Source organism: Cuculus canorus, chromosome 7 (assembly GCF_017976375.1).
Source record: "Cuculus canorus isolate bCucCan1 chromosome 7, bCucCan1.pri, whole genome shotgun sequence".
In the NCBI taxonomy this organism is placed as follows: Eukaryota; Metazoa; Chordata; class Aves; order Cuculiformes; family Cuculidae; genus Cuculus; species Cuculus canorus.
Window position 1 is genome coordinate 22,322,818 of NC_071407.1, and position 24,142 is coordinate 22,346,959.

The 24,142-nt window shown below is 46.3% G+C and overlaps 1 protein-coding gene and 2 long non-coding RNA genes across 4 annotated transcripts in view; 2 read left to right on the top strand and 1 right to left on the bottom strand.

Moving 5' to 3' along the window:
* Positions 1-127: 127 nt before the first annotated feature.
* Positions 128-22,245, bottom strand: DUSP29 (dual specificity phosphatase 29). Its single transcript, XM_009570800.2, has 4 exons — positions 22,105-22,245; positions 12,804-13,017; positions 5,891-6,111; positions 128-1,087 (listed from the first exon to the last, which is right to left on the bottom strand). Exons 2-4 carry the CDS (start codon positions 12,977-12,979, stop codon positions 840-842), a joined length of 645 nt encoding a protein of 214 aa, XP_009569095.2. The 5' UTR covers positions 12,980-13,017; positions 22,105-22,245; the 3' UTR covers positions 128-839.
* On the top strand, positions 923-6,027 carry LOC128852654 (uncharacterized). Its single transcript, XR_008450621.1, has 3 exons — positions 923-1,025; positions 1,222-1,303; positions 5,907-6,027. It is a non-coding gene; the product is annotated as an uncharacterized LOC128852654 (long non-coding RNA).
* A 1,142-nt stretch (positions 22,246-23,387) lies between the features above and the next one.
* Positions 23,388-24,142, top strand: part of LOC128852653 (uncharacterized) — a 77,685-nt gene continuing 76,930 nt past the window's right edge. For both annotated transcript variants that reach the window (XR_008450619.1, XR_008450620.1), the window contains exon 1: positions 23,388-23,538. This is a non-coding gene — a long non-coding RNA (uncharacterized LOC128852653). The remainder of the gene's footprint in view (positions 23,539-24,142) is intronic.

Consider the following 24,142-nt stretch of genomic DNA (forward strand, 5'->3'; position numbering starts at 1 on the left):
TGTAAAGGAAATCCTAATGTTCTTGTTTGTTTTTCTAGCTGTTAGTTTTTCCACGTACAGCAAAACAAGTCACAGCACATAATTTTGTGATTTTTTTTTTTGTGGAACAGTAAATTGACTTTATTGCTGTATATACAGGGCCTTTCAAAATTCAGGCATTTGAAGCATTGAAGAAAACCAAGTTAAAACTGAACCTGCTACAGTGTCATGTGTATGTGTCTCCTTGTCCATTATATCTGCTTATGCACCGGGCCTTCTCAAGGGCCTGGCTTTGCAGCAGGCTGTGCCAACTAGAAACCAAGTCTATTGGGAAGGCAGAGTAGTTGATCCTTGCCTGGAGGCTCTCTGAACGCTGTGCTGCCCTAGGTTGTTATTGTGAAAGAAGAAATGGAGCTGCCAGGAAGCAGCACAGAAGTAAACTCCTGCGAGATCCTCCAGTATTCTAGGACTAAACAATTTGTCTGGGCTGCCCACCACCTTGGTGGTTTTCCTGCACATCTTCTTCAGGAATGCCTAGCTTCACCGGCCAAGTGCTTGGATTAGAATTGGGATTTGGGGGGTACTTGGCTAGAAGAGGGGTTGCTTTAAGTTGTGCCTGCTTTTGTGCTTTTTACAGAGGATAAAATTTGTTGATGTAATGAATTTTGCTAAGGCTGGGACATTCTAACAAGATGGGTTTTAAATTTTACTTCCCTTCTTTCTCTTCTTGACAGCGTTTGAAATTACTTTGTTTTTCTTTCCAAGAACAAAATAATCCTTGTGACTGTCATCAATCACACCTTCCCCTCCCCTCCTGCTACTATGTGTCTCCTCCCCTAGCAGTCCCACCAGAAGGGACTCTAGCTGGTGCTACTGTTCTTGTTGCTGTCAGATGGTAGGCTGTTCTTGCTGTTCCTCCTCTGCAGGGCCAGTGCTATGTCCAGTTCTCTCAGCTGCTTCAAGAAGCCCCGGTTTGGCAAGATGCATCGATGTTTTGAGACTTGCTCTATGGCATCCACTATCGTCATGTTCTTGTAGATCATCAGGTAAGCCAGGACCAGCGTGGCTGAGCGGCTGCGGCCCATAGCACAGTGAACCAGAACCTTGTCTGTGGGAACAAAGAGAAATGAGGTAGAGGTGGCACTGGATAATGTCTTTCTTTCTTTTTTTTTCTGAAGGTGAAGGTTTTTGTAGTGTCCTGCTCTGTTTGGTGCTTTGACTGCTTGTACTGTCCTGTTACAGGTGCAGAAGCTGAGGCTGTAAATCTGATCGGGGTAATCGAACACCGTGTACATTGGAGATCACCCGTTTCATCCTAAACCAGGTATCTTTGAATTGATTTGTGAAAAAAGTGTGCAGAAGAGGCCTGGGGCCCTGCAGCCCTGCATTGACTAACATAGCAAGCCCTGCTGTGGCCTGATCTTGAGTGCCTCACAAGCAGCGTGTGTCTCATTCTGTGTTTGGACATGGTGACCAAAGCTCAAGAGTGTGGAAGGGCTTGGTGTGCTGTCAAACCATCCTCCCATGAGGATCAGTGAAGTGCACAGAGGTGCCTTTCTAGTTCTAAGCGAACCAAATTTGATCATTTTCTATTGTTCTGACAGTAATGTCTTTCAAGGTTGAGATTGCATCACTTTATTCCCAAACGCTTCATTTGTAAAATGTGGCTAACAAAGTGCTTTTAAGGCTTAGTGATGTTCTTGAGGGCAGAGGGTTACAAGGGCCGTAGAAGGGCCCAGAGGAGGGGAAAGAAACCGCCTCTTAAACTGTAGGAAAGCTGGTTTAGAAATCCCTGGTGGGTCACCCTTAACCTGTGATGTGGGATGAAAATAATATCTCACCACCACCTCTGCGTTTACGTGATCATCCCCTTGCAGTAGCAGCCTGTCTTGTATGCTGTGAGTGCAGAGTCTCTGCTCATAGTGTTCCTCTCTGAATAAATGTCTCAAGATGTACTTTGTGACCTTGCTTGGTTTAACTTTGCGCTTCCAAAGGCAGACTGTCCTTGGCTCCAGGGGCTAGCAGGGCTGTAAGCCTAAGCAGAATCTTCCCAGTTTGCTGTGTTGGGAAGTTGGAGGAGGAGAGCAGAGTGGGTTCGTGTCTGACTGACAGCTTTAGAAACACTTCAAAAGATTCCTCAACCGATTGGAAGACCTGGAATAGGGGGGTCTTGCAAAGGGCTGAACTGCTGAAAGCAGGAGATTTGGAGTGCACTCTCTAACACCCTGCTAAGCTGAATTGCCACACGGGAAAAAAACTCTATCAGGGTCAATAATAGTTTATCTCTGTCAACTCTGCCTGGTGAGGAGTGTTGGGTACAAAGCCATGACTGCTGCCTGTTAACTCCTGTGCTTCCAGGCACAAGGGGATGGCTTGGTGCAGGCAGTGCTACTGTGTAAGGGCTGATGCATCAAGAAGTGCCAGCACTAGAGAATGAATGGTTACAGTCTGTGTCCTAATCCCAGCAGAAAGTCTTAGAGGCATCTTGGCTCGGTTCCAATAACTAGAAGTGCCTCTTCCTCTTCTGGAAAATGATAATCCCTTCTATTATTACTGCAAATATTCAGAACAGATAAGAACTCCCATTTGTTCAGGCCTTCGTGCCTCTCTTTAGAGCTTCCCACCTTGTAAATGGGTTGCTGTTGAGGTGATAAAATGCATGATAGGACACGGAAGGCTTTGCTTTGTGTGGGTGGCACGTGCAAGGAGCTAGGAAAGAGTGTATTGTGTTAACAAAGGCAAGAAATGGCTGTGCAATGTTCTGAAATGCCTCCTGGTTGGTGGAAAACAGCCTGTCCTTTCCTACGTGTGGCTATTCAAGATCTGACTGCCTGTTACAGCCCAGTGCAGGGTCACAGCCCCTCTTGTACTGGTTTGTAGTCTAATCAGTTCTTATTTCAGGACCAATCTGAGCCCTCTTTCCCCATGAGGGAGTCTACTCCTGCAGCTTTTGATTCTGAGCACTAGTACCCTTCAAGGTGTGGCTGGATGTACAATACCAGTGCAGAGCAGAGGTCTGCTGAGTGCTGACAACGCCCTCGGCTATTTCGGTCTCTTGCCTTGGACTTGTGTTCCTTGAAAATCTGTCTAGATGCAGCCTTGCCTTTCCTGAGCCAGTGGAGGTGTCTTTGGTCAAACACGCTGGCTCCGTGTCTCATCTGCTTCTTCTCACATTGCTTTTATCATCTCAGTCTTCAGCGCATTTTTCCCATGATGTCTCCACCTGAAAATAAAGTGCTATGTCCCTCTACTTAACATTCTGAGGAGCTAAGGCACCAAGGGAATGAGTACTGTAGCATAGAAGGGAGCTCAAAAACCTCTTAAAATAACATTTTCCTTTCAGGTTAATCAGGCCTTGTGGGTATAAATTTCAAGCTGCACTATGGTCTGAATTGCATGGTCGGGGAAATCTCTATGCACAGCTGACCGACAGCAGGCATAATTGTGAGCAGTTAGGGTTTAAAGTGATCTGCTTTCACTGTCCTTAAGGCCAACTGCTCATGCTTCAAGTCTAATGCTGCTCTGATTGGGGAGTTCCTTCACCATCACAAAGATTTTTGAAGGTGAGGTCAGAATTACTGTGCAAGAACTGTGTTATGACAGAGGGTGCTTTCTTCATTGAGTTCTTTCAACACTGTCGACTTTGTAGGTTCCCAGCAAAAAGCATTGTGTGAAGGTATCTATTTGCTGAATGTGACCCATTGGCTGGCTGAGGGGCACACCCCAAACAATGTGATACAGCCAAAGGAAGTTCATTAATACCCACATTCTGTTCACAAAGATTAAAACTTCTTTCTTTTTCCCCTTTTCCTTCTCTTTGTGTTTGCTCAGTTCTAGCAATTGGATGTAAGGAGTGTTAGTAGTGTTATCAATCAGAGTTATTTAGCACCTTACACTGGAATCCCATGTTATTACCTCTGGAGATAGGTACTTGGTGACTTGCTATAAAATCCTGGTTAGGAGTCTGGCTGCTATTAGTCAGGAAGATGCACGCCCATAGTGCTTTCATTAGGCCCTTGTGTAACACACAGCGCCTTTTCACACTGCATAGGCATGCACAAATAATGAAGGTATGGTTTTGGAGGATAGCACCAGTTACTGGCCTCTACTCTTTTCTCCTCTAAACGTAAGAGCTATCAGTCTGCTCTGTAGTTCTGTGATGCTGTAGGTGTGCTTTGGAAAGCTGTTGTCATGCATCCAACCTCTGTCTCTTCATGGCTCTTTATGGGTATCTCTGGCTCGGGTAGGAGATCTACAGTCAGGGTTCTTCTCCCTCATGAGGCAGTTAAGAGCTTGCTCTTTCTCTTCTTTATTCTGTAGTTCTCCATCAGAAAAGACCTTAGCTGTCTGGTTTAAAAGCCTTGACACTGTGGCAGGCAGTGCACAGCCATAGGAAATACTGTAGCTGGCAGTATCTAAATAATTACAGTAAGCAGTATGTGCTTCAATGAAGGGGGGGGTTGTTTCGTGGAAGTTCATCCAGTCACCTCTGATTTGATCCTGAGTTTCAGTGCTGGACTCTCGACTGATACTGTCTCAGAACTTCCTAGACTTTGGTGTGGTTTTGAAACAAAAAGATTAATACTCCCCCTATCCCGTTCTTCCCTGCCTTAGTATTTATTGGGATGCAAGGGTTTTTCCTAGCCTTTGCTGGTTCCTTTACCTCAGTGCAACAGACAAAGGCCTGAGAGGAACAGAAGAGTGATGAGAGCGAGGAAGTCTGCATTTTCAGCTACTCTAGTGTGATGCTGACCTCTGGCCCCAGCCTCACTAGACACGGATGCGTGTTGGTTATTCCGCCTTCCCAAAGTCAGGCTTCAGACTGACTGTTTGAAATGCCAGGTACCTTTCTTCACAAGCAAGTGAGCTCCTGGAGCCAGCTTCTCCTGCTATTAGGACTTTGATTTTTCAAGCTGCATTGCGTTCCAGACTTTCTCCTGACACAGGAAAGGGCTGTTGCTGTAGCCTCTGCTTGCTGAAGGGGTGAAACTGTACAGACCTGTCTGACTGTTGGGGCAAGCCGGGGAGGAGCTGACTGCAGCTGAGCTGAACAGCCACAAAGAGAAGCTGTCAGAGGCTAGAAACTTGGTTTGCAGTCCCTGATGGTAAGGTCTATGTGGGGCAGCATGAAAGCCTTAAGTTTCTCAGCTAGTTTTGGGTAAAGTCCCCTGTAGAGAGGATTCTTTTAAAAAAAGCTTGGGGAGGGGGACAGAGCGAGGAGTGATGTTGAAAGGCAGTGTGAGGGCTGGTCTGCAGCACCTCGCATCAGTGCCAGCAAATAATGACTTGTAGTAATCAAGCTGAGAAATAATGAAGGGTTTAACGATATGTTTCTAGATCTCTGTTGTCAGAGTTCTGTTGGTCATCTGCTGCCTGGAAGATGGCAGAGAGATGTTACGGCTTAGGGTAGGTCTGATGGCCAGGGAGGAAGGTGGGCTTGATATTTGTGGAGTGCATTGAATACTGCAGAATGTGAAGCGATGGATTGACAGCCTGGAGTCTCTGCAGAGCATTCATGTTCCACTCCCACTGCCATGCAACCAATACTCTTTGAACCTTTCGTGACAGGGACTGACTTGTGGAAAAGACAGCTAATGCATGGAGCCTATGGAATGTCTGTTTGTCCTGGTCTTTGTGGAGGAGTCAAAACAATGACAACAAACTTCTGTCAGACAGGAGACCTTAACGTAAGCTGTGATATGGGCTTGGATCAAAGTGCTTGGCTAGGGTTTTTTTGACTGATTCTGCAGTGAGAAAGATCCTTGTTACAGTACTACCTTCTCTTCTGCTAGTTCCCTGCTCCTAGTTCTGTATTCTCTGTTAAACTGTATCGGACCTGTTTCATTCCCACAAAGCTGAATGCTGTGGAACTATGGAGTCCAATTCTAACCATTTTCAGCACTCTCCTTACTTCTTTCATCCTGAAGTGCGTTATCAATGAATTGAGAAGCTGAATAAAAGAACTGGCTGAGCTGGAAAGTGGGGAGATCATCGGCTTCCACCCCATGGTACTCCACAACCATGTCCTTGTAATATCCTGGTCCTGTGTCCACGTTGCGCTGCCCATGGGCCGCGTTGAGGATGTGAGTGAAGCCTGCCTTCTCGAGACTGTAACGATCTAACGCAGTTTTCCTGTTAAAACAAGAATTGTCAAGTAAGCGAGGAAGCTTCTTCTCAACAAGCCAGAAAAACAACCCTCGGATTTGGTAAGTTCTAAATGTTAAAGAAACTGATGATTCTTCAAAAATGCATCAGTTACTGTTGTAAAGGTGTTAAGATACTGTCATTGGAGGCAAAAATCCTTCTGGAGTTCATAACTATCTCTGCCAGGCCCATAGAGCATCTTAAAAATACACTTATTTTCCTGATGCCTTTGTAATGCAGGCACTACTGGTTTCTATCATCACGTACAAGCAGAAACTTGAGATACAGAAAGAAACAGAATGAATTATTCGAAGTCATAAAAGCAAATAAGTGGCAGGACTTGAAACAGGACCCATGAATGCTGCTTTCCCCTTCTGTCCCATCAATTGATATTGCAGAACTAATAAAAAGCATCAGTGATATGTGAGCAGTAGGATCACCTGGGATTCAAAAAGAAGCTCTTCATCCCTAGAAGAGCGTACTGAGTTTTTTTCTTCATTTCTGTTATAAAATGATTTTCATTTTTTACAAATCGCCTTTTTGTGGTCACAGCTCCTTATCAGATTTCCTTTTACTGTTGTGTCTGGTTAAATCAGGGGTCCCTTCCACCTCAACCCATCCTATGAGCCTCTGATGTCGGGAAACATTACTGTGCCCCTTGGGGTGTGCGCTCGGGCTGGCTTCAGCCATGGGTCATCTCTGGCTTTGTGTCAAGGACCCGCTGGCTTTCCAACCCCATCTTAATCTGTTGTGTCATTATATGTTTACTTCAATTAGAGCCTAATTTTTGGTGCGTTTCATCATGTATGGTATTCCTGGTTACACCCCAAAGAACGGGGCGGGGGGTGTTTGGTCTTCTTTGTGTTTTTTACCATGCCTGAAATATCAATATTTTAGATGAAAGCAAAGAATAAATCAAGCATAAATATCTGCAAATATCCAATTGGTGGGGGTGACTAATAGCTCGGGATCACTCAGGGTATATGAATCATATACCTTAGTGGAGGAGTTAGAACTCTCTAATTCACTTTCAGCTAGAAATGGCATGGATTTTTCCATTGCAGTTGGCTCAATACCAGAGTTTAATAGTTGAGCTGGCAATATTCTTCTTTTTCCCTCTTCAGGCACTGCTGTTTCCTAATAAAATACCATTAATATGTCCATTTTTGTGATTATGGTTGCATTTTAAGTAGCTATTGTAATGAAGGGTTTGCTACAATGCCAGTGTAGGTGAAGGCAGAAGCATTTGACTCCTCTTGCAGTTATTTTCATTTTGTGGATTTCATCTCCCCAACCTGTGCTGTGGGTGCAACCATGGTCCCCTGTATCTGCCTTGAACTCTCCTCTTCAGAGAAGGGGAAGCGTGGCGCTGGGAGACAACAGCAAGGACTTCAGTGTAATTCAGTTCAGTAAGAGCTGAACTGGGCAGATTGGTCCCCGTAAGAACTCCTCAGCTCTCCAGTTCAGAGCACATAAGCGTATGCTGAAAGTTAAGCACACCCAGAAGCCCTTCACTCTGTGCATTAAGCGCAAGCTCAGTGCTCTGCTGAACCAGAGCCTGTGTTCACCATAGGACAGATGGACTCATAAACATGGTTTTAAGAGTTTTGAGGCAAGGGGGACTGCTTTGATATGGGAAAACCACCTAAACAGTAGAGATAGGATATAAAGTCATTCATGCATGGGGGTATATGGATAATATCAGACTGTCACCAAGAGGGAGAACTGACACACCCAAAACCATCATCCATTTTCAGATGGTTCCCAAAAGGCAATTCATATCTCTTGGGTTGTGCAAAGACAAGTAAAGGACATGTCTAAGACTTTAACTGCCTGCTGTCAGATTTAAAGCTAAGATTCATAGGATTTAAAAACAAGTGCTGCAGCAAACTCTGCTTCTTCTGAAACCAACAATGTAAGTACTTGCAATGTGAAAAAAACCTCTTACTTTAAAGTTGCTGTCTCCAGCATCCAAATGTCTGCTCTCTCTCTTCAGAAATACTGTCATAATAAGCTTCAGACCCAGCTGCTTTCAGCAGGAGGATGTCCGAACTAGTGGAGTTGGAAGAGAGGGGGAAAACAACTTGCCGGTACTGCAACCTGCACCTCCATATCGAGTATGAAGTGTATTAAAAGCAGCTAACAAAGGGAAGAAAAGGCGGCTTGTGATGAAAGGCCAGGTACATCTAAAGGAAGGGAAGGAATGCGCTAAGGTGCCTCACGAGGATGTGGGCAGAGCAGCTTCACCACAGGTAGGTCAACACCTCATATGGTACTGGTGTGCTTTTAAGCTCTGAGGAGAGCCAAGGCTCTTAAGGTTTGTGCTGAGGTTGAGCCAAGCAAACATGTTTCAGTATAGATTGTTTGCAGATTGACATGACCCGGATTGACCAAACATGAGGAAATGTGAGGCACTGTTACTCAAAGAGGAATTGTCTCTCTCAAACCTCTCCATTTTCTCAGCACTGCAGGAAAGCTTGGTGCAGAAGGAGGATTTGCCAGATGGTCAGTGTCAGAAAGAATACAGGCAATACTGACACCTTCTGAAGAAAATCTGGCGATTCTCCTTCCTGAGGGGAGATGTTGAGAATTTCCAATAATACTGACCCAGTTTCCTTCTGCAGCTCCAGCACTGAAGGAATCCAGGGATAGCATGGCATTGTATCCCCTTTTCCTTGTGAGGCATTGCTCCATTTCTGATGAGGTCTCCTGTTTGGTGTAAATAAGGAGCATTTTAGGTACCACTGAAAATACTGAGCAAGATCATCATGATGTAGTAGAAAAAGATTCAGTAGGCCATTTTCCTCTAGTCCAGAATGGTGGATGTTAGTTTTGCAAGACTTGCAACTTAGACAGAGGAAGGGCCTGTGCTTTCTGTACAGCAAAGGCATTGAACACATGTGATGGAACCAGTCAGCTCCTGGCCTTGACTCCAGTCACTCTTCTGTGCCTCAGCAAGTGTTAGAAATCACCTGTAGGCAGGGATGATCTGTGCGGAAGTGTTGCTTGTGGAAACCATTGCTGTAAGAGGTTTATGGTCCAGTGTTACAGATGTGATTTTCTGGTTTGTTAAACTGCTGTTGCAGTTGGCAGGTTCTTATATTAACAGAGTTGAAATGATGTCCTCAAGAGTGTTGTTGTAATCTAAATCTGCGTACTCTCCTGGTTTTGTATGATTAGTATCGGTGGAGATCCTTGGAGTTCATCATGCCTAACAGTGGGAGGTGACTGCCACGTTGGGAGAGTCCCATCTGTTTTCTTCTAGATGGGTATAAACTGCCTTTTGACTTAGTCCCTTGGAAAAAAAACACACTATTGCTTTTCTGGAGAAAAGCAAGAGGAAAGAGAGAGTGAGTTTTTAGTTAAGCACACATTTAAAGCTTAGTTATATATGTTAGTTATCGTGTGCTTCAGTCTGTAGGTGTGAGTTAGTCATGTGTCGTGTCAACCTTTACTTGTGTTTGTTCTCAAAGCCATAAGCCTTGGAGCTCTATGGGACAGCACAGAGCGTAGTGGGCTTGGAGTGCAAGCCCACTTCAGCTGCATGTCCAGAAAATTGTTCTTCATATTTAACCTGCAAGTAATGAAACTCCAGAAGACTTGTAGTTAGAGAACACAGAAGGATCTGAAATTGTGGTCTTAAATCCTGAGGAATGATTCAGTGCAAAGCAGAGTCTTGGGAGCCTTCAGCTAAAATATTCTTTGAAATGCAGAACTGTGGAACCACGAGCATCATCTCGGGTAGTAACGTATGCAATGAAGAGCTGCAAGAGGAAGCTCCAAGCAGAGATTTCCTTTGTGGTTGCAGGGAACCAAGCAGACTTGGGATTAGCCACTGAAACTGCCCATGCAAGCAACCTTGTGACTGGTGAGAGGAAGGAACAAGGCAAAGCTGCTTTCTGTAGCCTTAGAAGGCTTCTAGATGTGAGAGCACTAATCCTGATAGCAGATGAATCAAAGCCTTGGCAAAGCATGTTTTTTTTCCTGTCACTGGGTTGTCTCCTAGAAGTTCCAGTATCTGGTCTTTAAAAGTCCTTGGAACTTGCTGGAGGAAGATTGCAGCTGGAGCTGAACCCAGCACGTTGTATTTTGAGGCTTTGATTATTCTGGGCCTGACAGGCTCATGGAGGTTTTGTTGCCTCTGGGCAAGATCTGCAGTGAAGCCTTGTAACAAAAGGGTGGAGTGGGGCTCCTTGATAGCCTGGGTTGCATTAGAAGGAAGGTGTGGTTACCAGTCAGAGTAACTAATTAGCATTTCCACTCACAGGTTCTGTTTACCTTGTAAGTGCAGGAGGCAGGAATGAAGCACAGATATGAAGGCTGTGGAGATAGACTCTGCCTGTGTATGTTCACTTGATTTTGTTGATGAGCTCCACTAAATTCTTTTTAAGATCAACCTTAATTTAGCATGGCAAGGGATGCAAATACACCCAACATTTGCTCATGTCGCCATTGCAGCTATTTGGTGACCAGTGGTATAGTAGTATCTAAAAATAAAACAATTCCAGACACCTGCCACACTGAAGGGGAAGCTGTTGGTTAGCGATAAGGTGCAGAGCAGGCTAAGGAAAGAGACAGAGGACCCTGTGTCGAGTGCTTGCCTGCCCAGAGCAGTCATGGCTGCCCCCTCCCTGGAGGTGTTCCAAGACCAGGTTGGATGGGGCTTTGAGCACCCTGGTCCTGTGGGAGGTGTCCCTGCCCATGGCAGGGGGTGGAACTGGATGGGCTTTGAGGTCCTTTCCAACCCAAAACATTCCATGATTCTATGAAATCAAATCGTAGTTCTCATAGTGAAATCTGTATCTTGCTTGCAGACCAGCTCTCAGGTTTTCTGCTTCTGAATGTCAGGTTTGCCATTCTGTGATTGACAGTGGCCGCTCTCCTGCAGGGAGCCCCATTTTGTGGTGAAATTTTGCTTCTCTTCACCTCCCACTTCCTCTCCGCTTCTTTTTTCCTCCCATTGGCTTTCTTGTTCTTTTATTCTGGTTGTGTAGAGGAGTTGTTTCCCCTGGAAGCACCAGTGCTTTTCTTCCTCACTGCAGTCCTGTCCCGTGCATAAGTAAAAACCTGCCCAGCTGAAGTGGATGTAGGTCTTGGTGCCTCTCTAGCAGCTTTTTTCTGTTCCTCTGGTTGGTTTCTACAGAGTGCAGGTGTGTGTTGGGCTCAGTCAAGCCTCCTAGCATTTATTAAATCAGAGGAGTAGCGAGCTGTGGCTTCAGGAACGATCCCACGAAAGAGTTGATGGTTGGTGTCTTGAGCTAAGGGCCTGCCTGCCCAATGACCTCTGTTCTCCTCAGACCCCTTTGCTCAGAAGGCAGGGCTGTATCTTCACTGCGGAGGTCAGAGGGACGTTATTCAAATGGCTTCATTCACAATAATTTGCCTGATGATTTTGAACAAGGAAGGAGGAAATAAATACCAGAAGAGACTGTTCTAAGTTAGAAATACCTAACAGGAGAGGCAGGGTGGGATGAGGAGAGGACACTCAACCCCCCTTTTCCTTTTTTTCTGAGGCTTTTGACCAGGCTCTTCTTGTTGCTTAAAACATATATATATATATATACACACATATATATATGTCTGTGGAAGTGGGAGCTCTGGTTTGGTGAAAGCCCGAGACTTTGTGCCTTTCTGCTGCCTGGGGTGCCACAGAAGTACCTGGTTGATGATACTGGGAGTCTGGAACATTCAAGGCTCTGTGTCTTCCCTCTTTTATAAGCTGGATAACAAATGAATTTTAGGACCTTTTAAATTAAATTATGGAGCTCTTTGGAGCCAGTGGGTCTCCTGCTTGTGCAGCGATGATGTAAAAGAAATGTCATGTTCGTGTGGGATGTAGAGGAAGATGGGAGGGTGGTCAGTAATATCGAAGGGGTAAGAGAAGCTCCCCTGCTCGCCTCCGGGTCTGCATTGGGGATTCTCGGATGGCATTTCTCCCTGCTGCAGCAGTCGGCCCTGCTCATCAGGAGAGGCTGTTTGGAGCTTAGTCCTCTGCTCAGCAGAGCTAAGACTGGTCTGTGGGTTTGGTTTTTTTCCAGATCACAGTTGGTCTGGTCAGCAAGGCACATCTCTGCAGCTTTGCCTTCCACAGGGCTCTGTCTGGTTTAACCTCTTGAGCAGTGTGGAAATGCAGAGCGCTCCGTGTACACAAGCACAGATTGGAAGTACAGAAATACCACGTTGGGCTGAGCTCTCTTTTCAGTCACTGTTCAGGAATTACATTTGAGGCTGAAACCAACCTGTGCCCTGCTCTCCTGTCAGTGTAACTGTGCCAGTACTTTTGCTCGGAGATAAATGACAAATTACTCCTTGAAGTAAAACATTAAAAAATAGATCGTGACGCATTTCAACCTCTGCAGCTTCTGCAGGTGTTGGGAGTGCTCCTGATACTCCCAGCTTTAGCAGCAGACCCTGCTGTGCTAACCCAGCACTTTCTTAAAGCAGCATAACCAGGGCTGTTTGCCTGTGTCTGGAAGGGCATGGCAGGTGCAGAATACTCTGTTGAGCTCATCAAACCACGTCACCACCGCTAAATACTAGCAAATGGGGAGGAGGAGGGAAGAAACGCCCTACTCTGCCGGTGAGCTGTGTGTGGTACAGCTTAGTCATCTGGTCTGTAGAAGAGGTGTACAATGTACCCTTACTCATCTACTATATGGAGGTACTACGTATGCACTTACTCATCTCCTATGTAGAGCTTGGGCCAGACTTCATTGACGTGTGTATACTTTGGGCATCCTTTCCAGAAGAGCCGCTCCAACTCAAAGGCACCTGGGGTGCAGTAATCCTCATCAGGATCTACTTGGATTGCTGTGTAGGCATTTTTCTTGCCAACATTCAAACCTGCCGATGACATCTTGTCCGTGGAGTAGTATGTTCAGAATGTGCGAGAAACTGGAATGCAATCAAAACAGAAGGTTAAGCTCAAAGTAAGTGAGTTCTGCTGACTTGTGGGAGTAACAAGTGTTGTGGGACACTGGGAGCAGCACCGGCCAGGTGGTGATGGGCATGGTGCGAGATTGATGTGTCTGCTCTGAGGCAGACACAGATATGCACCTGGATTTGTACCTCCTTTGAACTAGGGGAGGGATACTTTGTTGGACGAGCTCACCAGCAAAGGGAACTAAAGCCAAAGGTTTGTGGTCACCAAAAGTCCATCTCTGTTGGGATTTTGTTTCATAGAAAATCCACTGGTAAGAACTTGGTAGGCCTAGCAGCCTGGTCCAAGGGATCTAGAGCACCTGAGGGAACAGGATGGGGAAATTTGAGATGTTTCTTTAGCATTAATTGCAGATCTAAAGGGTTCTCCTTTATGTGATCTTCAGGAACTCAGGGAGATTAAATGTGTCCGTTCCGATGAATGCTGCATACATCTGTGTCGTGGGAGGTGTCCCTGCCCATAGCAGGGGGTTTGGAACTGGATCTTTAAGGTCCTTTCTAACCCAAACCATTCTATGATTCTATGATCCCTTGAAGCTCCCAATTCAATCCTGCTTGCTGTGATTTCCTCAGCTGCTGCCCTGATTTAGACGTTCCTCTGTAGTTTGCCTCTCTCAGCTGCAGAGTGAACACTTGCAACCTATTTCGGTGGTCTCCTTCCACCTTCACTTTTCCAAGTCTGTTCCTTCCTTCGGGGCTGGGTGCTGACCTCACAAGCCACAGGAGCTCAGAGGGCAGCCTCAAGTTTTCACAGAGCTGGTGGATGAAGTTAAAGGCCAGAGACTAACTTCACAGAAGTGAATCACAAGGTTGGAAAGGACCCATTGGATCATCGAGTCCAACCGTTCCTAACACTCCCTAAACCATGTCCCTAAGTACTTCATCCACCCGTTCCTTAAACACCTCCAGGGAAGGCGACTCGACCACCTCCCTGGGCAGCCTGTTCCAGTACCCAATGACTCTTACTGTGAAGAATTTTTTTCTGATATCCAACCTGAACCTCCCCTGACGGAGCTTCAGGCCATTCCCTCTAGTCCTGTCCCCTGTCACTTGGGAGAAGAGGCCAGCTCCCTCCTCTCCACAACCTCCTTTCAGGTAGTTGTAGAGAGTAATAAGGTCTCCCCTCAGCCTCCTCTTCTCAAGGCTAAACAACCCCAGCTCTCTCAGCCGCTCCTCATAAGACTTGTTCTCCAGCCCCCTCACCAGCTTTGTTGCTCTTCTGTGGACACGCTCCAGAGCCTCAACATCCTTCTTGTGGTGAGGGGCCCAGAACTGAACACAGTATTCGAGGTGCGGCCTCACCAGTGCCGAGTACAGAGGGAGAATAACCTCCCTGGACCTGCTGGTGACCCCATTTCTGATACAAGCCAAGATGCCATTGGCCTTCTTGGCCACCTGGGCACACTGCTGGCTCATGTTCAGTCGGCTGTCAACCAGCACCCCCAGGTCCTTCTCTTCTGTGCAGCTCTCCAGCCATTCTTCCCCCAGTCTGTAGCGCTGCATAGGGTTGTTGTGCCCCAAGTGCAGGACCCGGCATTTGGTCTTGTTAAACCTCATCCCATTGGTCTCGGCCCAGCAGTCCAGCCTGTTCAGATCCCTTTGCAGAGCCTCCCTACCCTCCAGCAGGTCGACACTTCCTCCCAGCTTAGTGTCATCTGCAAACTTGCTGAGGGTGCACTCAATGCCTTCATCCAGGTCATTGATAAAGACATTGAACAGAGCTGGACCCAGTACTGAGCCCTGAGGAACTCCACTTGTGACTGGCCTCCAGCTGGAGTTAACTCCATTGACCACCACTCTCTGGGCCCGGCCATCCAACCAGTTTTCAACCCAGGAGAGTGTGCGCCTGTCCAGGCCAGAGGCTGACAGTTTCTGAAGCAGAATGCTGTGAGAAACTGTGTCAAAGGCTTTAAAGGCTTGAGTGACACTTGAGTGACAACAGCTCCCTCATCCATTTTATTATGGAGTCACTCCCTTAGGATGCAGCAGGTAACTATACGTGTGCAAGAAAATTCTTGTTTCTTGGACCGGTGGGGGTTTTGCATCCACATTTACCTTTCCTAATCCCTGTTTCAGGTTATTTTTTGTTTTAATTTTTTTTTGTCACTTGAAGGAAGTTTTGCAGGGGGAGAGCTAAGGTATCATACATCCGTGTATGGTAAAGAAGACGTAACGGAGTGGCTGGCAAGTGCTGTGGGTTTATATGAAAGTTTTTCAGCCCAAATTCACTGCACTGCCAGACAAACAGTCATGTCATAGATCCAGACACAAAGGCAGAGAAGGGTGATTATAAGGAACATGGGTGCTGTAATGTCACCTCTGGTTTTTTTCAATGGATTTGCACATTTCCAAAGGCAAAGCAGGTTTTGCTCTGCAGGATGTCAGCAGGAGGTTAAACTTCTGGTGCAGCTGATCTTTGTGCTACAGCAAGCCTCTAGGAACTGGAATTTGGGGCTGGCCTCATGCCTGACCTCCTCTTTGCTAGCTGTCACTTAACTGTCCTCCCCTCTTGTCCTCTGAAACAAGTTTCCCCCATTTCCCTGTTGCCAGCCTTTCTTGTCTGCTCTGTTTTCCCGACAGCTCTGTCCTGTTTCTCCTGCTGAACTACCTGATGTCTCGGGGTGGTGGGTGCTCCTCCTTCTCATCCCTTGAAGGGACAAGTTGAACCTTGCAGTTCTGTAGGAGACATAACAAGAAGAGGTGTTGTTGGGTTTGATCTTAAGAGATGTGAGCACAGCCTGCCAAAAATCCACCTTTCTTGAGGGCAACAAATCCTCTAGTGGCTTCCACAGTTTTTTTCTGTTGGCCGCTGGTGACCTTTTAATAACCTAAAATCTGGCTGTTGCGTTCCGGCAGCTGTTGCAGAGCTCTCCTGCAAGCAGGAGGGCTGTTTCTCACTGATATCCCATGTACCCATAGGGTTTGTTTGCTCAGTTTGGGCTCTTTGTGCCTGTCATGTTCTGTTTCTCTGCAAAACCTGAAAAAGCAAAATGATTGTAGTTTTCCTTCTCCAAAGCTATGCAAGATTATGAAGTCAGTTTTGTTTGGCATGTGTACACCTTTGTTCAAAAATTGGCTTGCTTTCACTGGCAAGGGGATCTATCTTTCAGCCAAGCTTCTTAAAACATGATGATGCTGTTTAGCTAAGTGGTCCTCTGGTGAGATTCAGGGCTCTGAGAACTCCAGCTCCTGCCCAACCTACCTTGTGCTCGATCTTGGGTGCCTCTGAGCAGTACCAAGTCCCATCTCTGTGCCCCAGTAGTCATTCCCAAGGAGAGCATTTTTTCTTCCCATGCCAGAATTAAGCTGATTCTACATGCAGACTCAACAGTGTAGATCATGTTCAACTGCCAGAGATACAAATCTTAAGCTTGGAGAGTGAATAGGCTGTTATCTAGGACTTGATAAGAAATGCTAGCTGCCTAGGAAGGCATGATCTTAACTGAGAGCCTTTTACATTGACTGCAGGACCAATAGTGCTCCATAACACCGGGAGGGGAGGAAAAGAAAGGAAGAAGAGAGGGCCCTGTAATCAGTAATCACACTTGGTAGCCATTGGTTTGTTAACCCTATAGTCCTTCCTCTAGACTGCAGACCTCAACACAGGGCAGTGGCATCTGCAAATAAACATTTGTGGTCCTGTAACACAGTGTTGGTTTGAAGATCCGGTAGTGCTCAGGAAGTGAGACCTCTGCAGGAGGGTATCCTTGTTTCTGTCTCTTGTGGGAAGCCTTGTGCTCCCTGAACTTACAAGTGAGCTGTGTTCCTTCATGCCTTGCCAACATTATCTGCTGCAGGGACTTTTAAATTGAATTAGAGCACAGGAAAGCATCAGCTGAAATTCCCCTAATAAAATCTGTATTTATGATTTGACTCTAGACTAAGCAACAAATCACAGAGATTAACTAGGAGGGGGGGAATGGGGAAAAGAGGGGCTGGTTTGCTACTTGAGTGCTGGAATTAATTGCCATGAAGGGTTTGACTGGGGGGAGAAAGGTTCTTTCCAGGAACCCAAGATCTCTAACCTCATCTCACCTGCTCTGCGAACACCGAATGGAGCTGAGGGAAGACTGTTCTCTAGGCCTGCCCTCTTAGGTGAAACAGGGAAAAATGGATTGAATTTAGTGAATTGGTGGTAGTTCTCAGTGCTGGTATGGATGTGAGGATGACTGTTTGTCAGTAGCACAAGCCCAGGAAGGGCAAGCTCTGGTTTCTTGAGTAGACCTCTGGGGAGGGGAGACCATCCCTTGCAGGGGGGATCAGGTGGTAGGCCGGTGGCCGGCAGATTGCAGGCTTTCTCCTGCACAGACTCTCTGAGCAGTCTTCCACCCCTTGCAGTGCTTTGTTTGGGCTAGAATCCTTTGCCTTCTAGAGTAATCCTTGGAATCATAGAATGGTTTGGGTTGCAAAGGACCTCAAAGCCTTCCCAGTTCCACCCCCTGCCATGGGCAGGGACACCAGTGTGCTCAAGGCCCCATCATCCAGCCTGGCATTGAACGCCTCCAGGGATGGGGCAGCCACAACTTCTTTGGGCAACCTGTGCCAGTGCCTCACCATCCTCACACGAAAACATTTCTTCCTAAGATCTCATCTCAATATCCTCTCTTTCAGCTGAAAACCATTCCCTCTCAGCCTTCCCCTGCACTCCTTGACAAACAGTCCCTCCCCAGCTTTCCTGGAAGTGCTGGAAGGGTAATGAGTGCTGTCTGAAAGCTGTAGCAGTGCAGCTCTCCTGTACTGGCCTGGCAGTCTCTCCTGGCACCACACTGTGCTGAGGACACCCAACTTTGTATGCGACAGCTCTCTGGAGCCAGGATGGTCCTCATGCCCTTTGCACAGGGACTCTGCACCCAGCTTGCTCCTGGAAGGGCTGCTCCAGCACAGGACAGCTTTTCTGACCTCTGGGGAGGGAGGAAAGGGAGAGTCAGCTAGTGGAAACTGCAGTTGTCCCAGAGAGGCTCTCCTTGACAGGAAGGTTTGAGCCCAGCTTTGGGACAGAATTGAGCCCTGCATCTTGGGCTAGGAACTCCCTTCCAGTGAGGCAGGGCGATCTGTGGCTCATCACACTCTTCCCTGTGCCCAGGCTCCAGGTCCTCTCTTGCTGCTGGCTGCGCTGTGCCGAGAGAGGCCAGGCTGCATGAACTCCTGAGCACGCCTGTTCCCTCCCTGCCGTGGCTGGGCAGCAGCCAAGGGTTGGGTCCACTTCAGCAGGACTGGAGGGTGATGCTCCAGTCTGTGAGATCTCATCTGCCAAGCCTGACAGCCTGTGGATTCTGCTTCTCAATCCAGCGTGTGACTGTAAGGCTGACCCACCATGCTCACCAATTACACTGCCAGGGACTAAAGTGCGTTATCAGAACAAGGAAGATAAAAATTCAGTCATCTGCATTTTCATACCCTAATCTTTCTCATAATAAATCAGACCAAGTGCATGTTATCTGATGAATTTTATTTGTTAATCACTTGGATGGCTGGAATATTTCTCCCCCTTGGGTTATATGTATATAAATGAAAATATTGTTAGTGATTTCACAAAATGGTAATTCAGAATAATGGAGAGTTAATCCTCTTTTCATTAGCAAGCCACTTCAGGACAGACACTGTGGCAAATTACACTGCATTTTAAGTCATTCTCAAGTGCTATGCACTAGGAAAAAAAAAAGACATTAAACTATTTTTGCATTGATAGAAGTAATTGTGTGGCTAATTTGGATAAGCAGCATGCATTAGGCACAGCGAAGGCATTTCTTCTTTATGTTCGCTATCCACTCCACAGCTGCCAAAGGGAATTGCTTGTGGAGCTCTTCAGCTTTTTTATTTTTAACAGAACAGGGAGGGAGGAAAGAAAGTGCAAAGGGAAGAAAAGACTGGCAGACTTTCCATCTGCTTTGAATTTAGAGAGGGAGCAGAGTCTTGTGGCTGGAGAAGTGAAAGATTTCCTTCCTGCACCTTGTTTGCAGACTTCGAACTGCTCAAACTAACCCCACATTTCCAGGAAAGCCTTGGGAAGTCACAGACTGGAGTGGCCCACATTCAAATGTGCTCAGCTGGAGGAGAGATGTGCCTCCCCCACCTCAAAATCTGGAGGAGGCCGGTTAATGCTTTTGGGTATATCAGTCCTGAGCTCTACAGTATGAGAAGCCCAGGGATGAGGGGAGGAATGGAGGATCGTGTCTGAAGGTGAGCATCCATCTCGGTGCTTTGTGCATTTCTAATGCTGGTTCTCCAGATGCGGGGGACCTTTCTGAGGACTTCAGGACTGCAGGCTTTAATCATCAGCTACATAACCAAATAGTATGCTGCTTAATATTTTGGCTTGCTCTGCTGTGCAAGCCCTAGTGCTGTGTGTAAAGATGCCAAACGTTTTGGCAAGATTTATGCCTGGGAGTTAAGATCCAAGTCGGCTGTAGAGATATTTTTTTGTTTAAATAAAGCAGGCATGCACAGAACAGGGTTGCATTTGCCTTAGTCCTTTGCAAGACTCATGTCCTTTCTCTGCTTTGTTTCTGCTCCCCTCCTTGGCCCACCAAGGGTTGCTCCACCACTGCTGTTGTCCCACACCTGTGCACTCTGGCTGCCAGTATGTAGCTGTGCTGATGTGCCTGAAGCTACAGATCCCCCATAAGGTCACACCGATGGTGTTGGCACAAACATGCAATGATAGAGGCTAAACAAATAAAGATAGGAAGAAGATTGGTGGCAGAAGACAGTTTTTGTCAGCAGGGGTGTCTTAAGGTGTGTTTAAAGATGCCAAAGCAGATGATCTGTCTGTCAGCTCTGGGCCTTTCAGGAAAGCTCTACAGAAGGAATGGCACTTCCAGTAGACCTTATGCCCTCAGCTGTGCAGGAAGATCCCTTGAAATTAGTCAGTGGTTTGACATTCAAGTCTGGGAACTGATTTTGAAAGAAGGACAATAAAGTGGAAGAACCCCCCCTATGATTATGATTAAGAAATCATTTTTGTGCGTGAAGTGCTCGTTATTGAGCAATGATCAGCCATTTCTTTGCTGATGATGTACGGAGAGCTGACTTATGGGAATGTTTTTGTTTATCAGGTAGAATTCGACTCCACTGAAATCAGAGGACATCTCTCTTCCAGGGGGTCCAAACCTGAGACCTTCTTGGCTTCCAGACAGCTGCAACAATAATGCTTTATTTTTATTTCTTTCTTTTAGTTGCGTAACTGCCTTAGGTAAGACCTTCATGGCACAACAGTGTTGTAACCAGTGTGGACATGAGAGTGAAGTACCTAAGAGAAGTTAAGGATGGATAACAGCTGTTCTATGCTTTCAAAACAATGTGCCAAAGACTTGAACCCAGTTTGATACTTGTTTCCTGGTAAGCACTCAGTGCTGGAGGCAGAAAAAAAAATCAGCTCTAATGACTAAGGGTTTTCAGAAACAGTGAGAGGGGATCTACTGAGCAAGGTCCTGAGTTATTAAGAAATGTTTTCTTCTTCCATTTCCAGCTAGTGTGCCAGGTACGTACCTCCCTAAGTACAGGGGTGGTTTATAAGCTGGGAAGTTCTCCTTGCGGGAGCCAGTGCACATGCTGCCTGGAGTGCAGTGTTTGCACTGAGGAGGAGGGTAAACAGCACTTTGGTTTCTAAGGTTTTTATGACTCGGAAGTCCATCAGCTGAGCTGAGAGGTGGTTAGCAGCAGTAACAAAAGCTTGCTCTGTCAGATGATTGGGGCTTGGAACACTCTGGTCCGGTTGGAGGTGCCCCTGCCCAAGGCAGGGGTTTGGAACTAGATGATCTTTAAAGTCCCTTCCGACCCAAACCAATCTATGATTTAACTAAATGCATTTAAAATGAGGCTCCCTAACATACCGTCCCCATGACGTTTTACTCGGACCCTGAATGCTGGCAGTAGTCATGAAGAGCTGTGTGCATAACCCAGCACTTGCTGCTCCACAAGGGACTGTGATGAGCTGCAGTGCTGCAAAGGATCCTGGACTGGGTGATTTGCCTGAGCACTAGACCAGAAACATTAATTTTGTGCAGATACTTCATGGGAGGGATGAAGGAGTCATTATAAATATGTTTCTTAGAATCGTGGGATGTCCTGAGTTGGAAGGGACCCATGAGAATCATCGAATCAGACTCCTCTCCCTGCACAGAACAGCCCCAACATTCACCCCATGAGTGTGAATTTTCTCTGAGAGCCCTAAAAGAATTAAGCAAAGTGGTTGTATATCCCAAGCTGGAAATACCCAGGGTACCTGCTAAATACCTGAGTGCAGAATAACACAACCCTGGCTTCCTTAACTTGTTGTAGTCTCCATCAAAACCTGTTATTTACTTCAATTCCTTTATTTTACTGCTTCATTCAAATGCTGCAGTGTTCAGGCACTGTGAAACAGTTAATCGAATGCATTTGTCTTTAGACAGTTTAAAACCAGAGGAACTGTAGTGCAATTATTTCCCAGACGTTCCTGCTGTGAATATTCAAAACTAACCAGCTCTCTCAATGAATTTCTGAGCCACTGATGACTCTTCAAAAACTTATTTTTGCCTTCATTCTCTATTGTTGACTGAAATGGTTAATTTAAAACAGATTGAGCTGAGATTTCATTCAATATTATAGCTTGCCCTAAGAAACTTAAACCACAGTGTCATCTGAGAGAGCTGTAATTCAATTGGAACAGTTGCATTGGACTGAAGGGTGGAGCAGTTCTCAAAGAATAAGCAAAATATTCTGGGACAGATGTCACAAAAACTTGAAAAATTGTGGTTTTATTTCTAACTTTAAAAAGTCAAATTGAAATTATCTCTAAGATAAATACAGTTTTGGCACCTACCTTCCTGTTTTATAAAGTCCTTTATGTAACACGGTCCATTTGTTTTTTGAAAATATAAATTGTACTTTCAAAACCTCTTGGACTGCAGCTGTTTTAAGCTTTTTTTTTCCCCCACTGCAACAAGTTAGTGAAGTTCTCAGTTACCTTATAAAGTTTGCCAGCTCTCAGTCCCCTCCCTGGCTCACTAAATTCGGTTACAAAGGGAAGCGAAGCAGAACACAAATATTGCTCGGCCTTACCTGTAAGCTTAGTTGGGTGCTCTGGGTAGCTGGGTCCTGTGAAGTGCGGCAGAACAGACAAATCTCACCAACTTTGCCACTCGAGTCTATTTTTAGCAGAGGATTTGCTGACTCTGACCTTGACTGCTGCCCACCCTGAAGGATGATCTTTACATCTGCTGGTAAAACTATTCCCTGATGCGACCTGAAACATTAAACCTGGCGAGTGAGCTACCTAACCTCGGTATGACCAAGATAACGCGATGCCTGCATGTTGGCTAGAACAAAATAAACTCATCTTTTGTCTCCTTATTGCCTTGTCAAACCCGATGCTGTGTGGGTTGGGAGTGTGGCACTGCTGTTTTCTGTCATGTTGTGCACACATGATTTGGCATTGGCATGGCGGGCAGTGGGAGAGGTGGCATCCTGACAAGATCCTAATCTCTTGCATGTGCACCACCAAAAAGCCACCTTCTCCTTCCTACTCTCTTGGTCTTCTCCAGTGCTGCCACTGTCAGTGTCCATCTGAATTTTGAAATGCCTTTCTCTGCTGAGAAAGTGCTGTGGTGCTCAGCCCCCGTGACGTAGGCATAGCTCACCAAAAAGAGGTGGAGGTATGCTCTCCAGTCCTACAAAAACTCCCTGCTTTCCTGAAAAGCTCCATGCCTTCCTATTGTGGAAAGTCTACAGCTTTCTGTAGGAAGCTCTAGCCAGATCCATCAAAGATCAAGTCTGGGTTCCCTGGTACCAGAGCCACGCCTCTTCCACTGCAGCACTTCATCCAGTGCCAGAGTGGTGGCCTTCATGGACCTCGGGCTGTCAGCTAGAGAGATCAGTCATCATGTGCGAGGAGCTGGTACACAATACCCTCTTCCTCAACCATTTGTTCTGCAGCACACCATGCTTCCATGTTGCTAACTCAGACAATTTCATTAGGAGTAATGAGATTTGTATGCGGCTGGAGCCAGGCTTGCCATCATAGAATGGTTTGGTTTTGAAGAGACCGTAAAGATCATCCAGTTCCAACCTCCTACCATGACATAAGAAGCTCCAGCTGTCATGTGAATGCTGATATTTCTCAGGGGAAGTTCTTAAGATCCATTACCTTCTTCCTGGGAATGGGGAAAGGAGGCAAAGAGACTAGTCAGGACAAGTGCATGATACTGGGAAGTAGCCAGCTGGTCTCTCTGCCTGCTTTTGGGATCCATTTGGCCACTTCTGTTGCAATGACCATCTTGGCAATGATCTCTGTTATCTCTTGCCTGTCCAGCTCACAGTGCTCCTTGCTCTCACCCCAGTGCATGCAGAAAACAGCCAGTTGTTGATGTATCCCCACTGTGGAAGGTTTTTCATCTCTTGCAAGAGCAGAAAGAGTCTTCTGTGAATGCCAGTGCCTGTGCTTGACCGAAGTTTTGGGTTGCCCAAATGTTTTTTCCAAAGTACCAAAGTCCCAGGGTAAGTGTCATTAATTTTCAATGGGACACAAGTTCCTGGCTATGTCGGTTATCTCTAATCTTACTTCAAATCCCTCCAACCACCTTTGTCACTCCCTGTCTGTTTAAAACATAAAAGTTTATCCCAGAAGGACCAGGACTAGAGTTTGTCATGGCCCATGGCTCATATTGCAGTACTGCTCTGAAATAATAACAACCGGTTTCCGTTCAAGTTCCGGGCACTGGATCTACTGCTGTTTCATGCTCACAGGACCGCTCTGGCCAAGTTTCTGTGTTACAGAGCAGCCAGTCTCTTCCTGGCCAATTATTCAGATAGTGGCTTTTAAAATGAGCCAGAGTTGAGATATTAGAAACCTGCTGTGCCTTCTGAGTTACCTTGGAAGGTTGTTGTGCAAATTAATTCCACATTGATAACAGAGAAACTTTGTGGAGGAGGAGATACAGACCCCACAGAACAGAAACCAGCAGCAGGTGTTTTATTTTTATCTCTGCAGGTGACCCAGGATGGGGAATATGGGTAAGAGGATCCAGCAGCCTGGTCATGCCGGCGAGAGGAGGCTGCTGTGGGAGGTGGGCAGAGGACAGTCTGTGTGGCATGTGTGGAG

What these genes read in the sequence shown, in the direction of transcription:
- DUSP29 (XM_009570800.2), bottom strand. Translation starts at nt 12,979, where the DNA reads ATGTCATCGGCAGGTTTGAATGTTGGCAAGAAAAATGCCTACACAGCA. An exon ending in AAGCTCTACATAGGAGATGA is followed by an intron (nt 6,112 to 12,803) that starts GTAAGTGCATAC and finishes TTGTTTTAACAG; the next exon opens with GAAAACTGCGTTAGATCGTT. An exon ending in CGCACTTCAGGATGAAAGAA is followed by an intron (nt 1,088 to 5,890) that starts GTAAGGAGAGTG and finishes TTGTTCCCACAG; the next exon opens with ACAAGGTTCTGGTTCACTGT.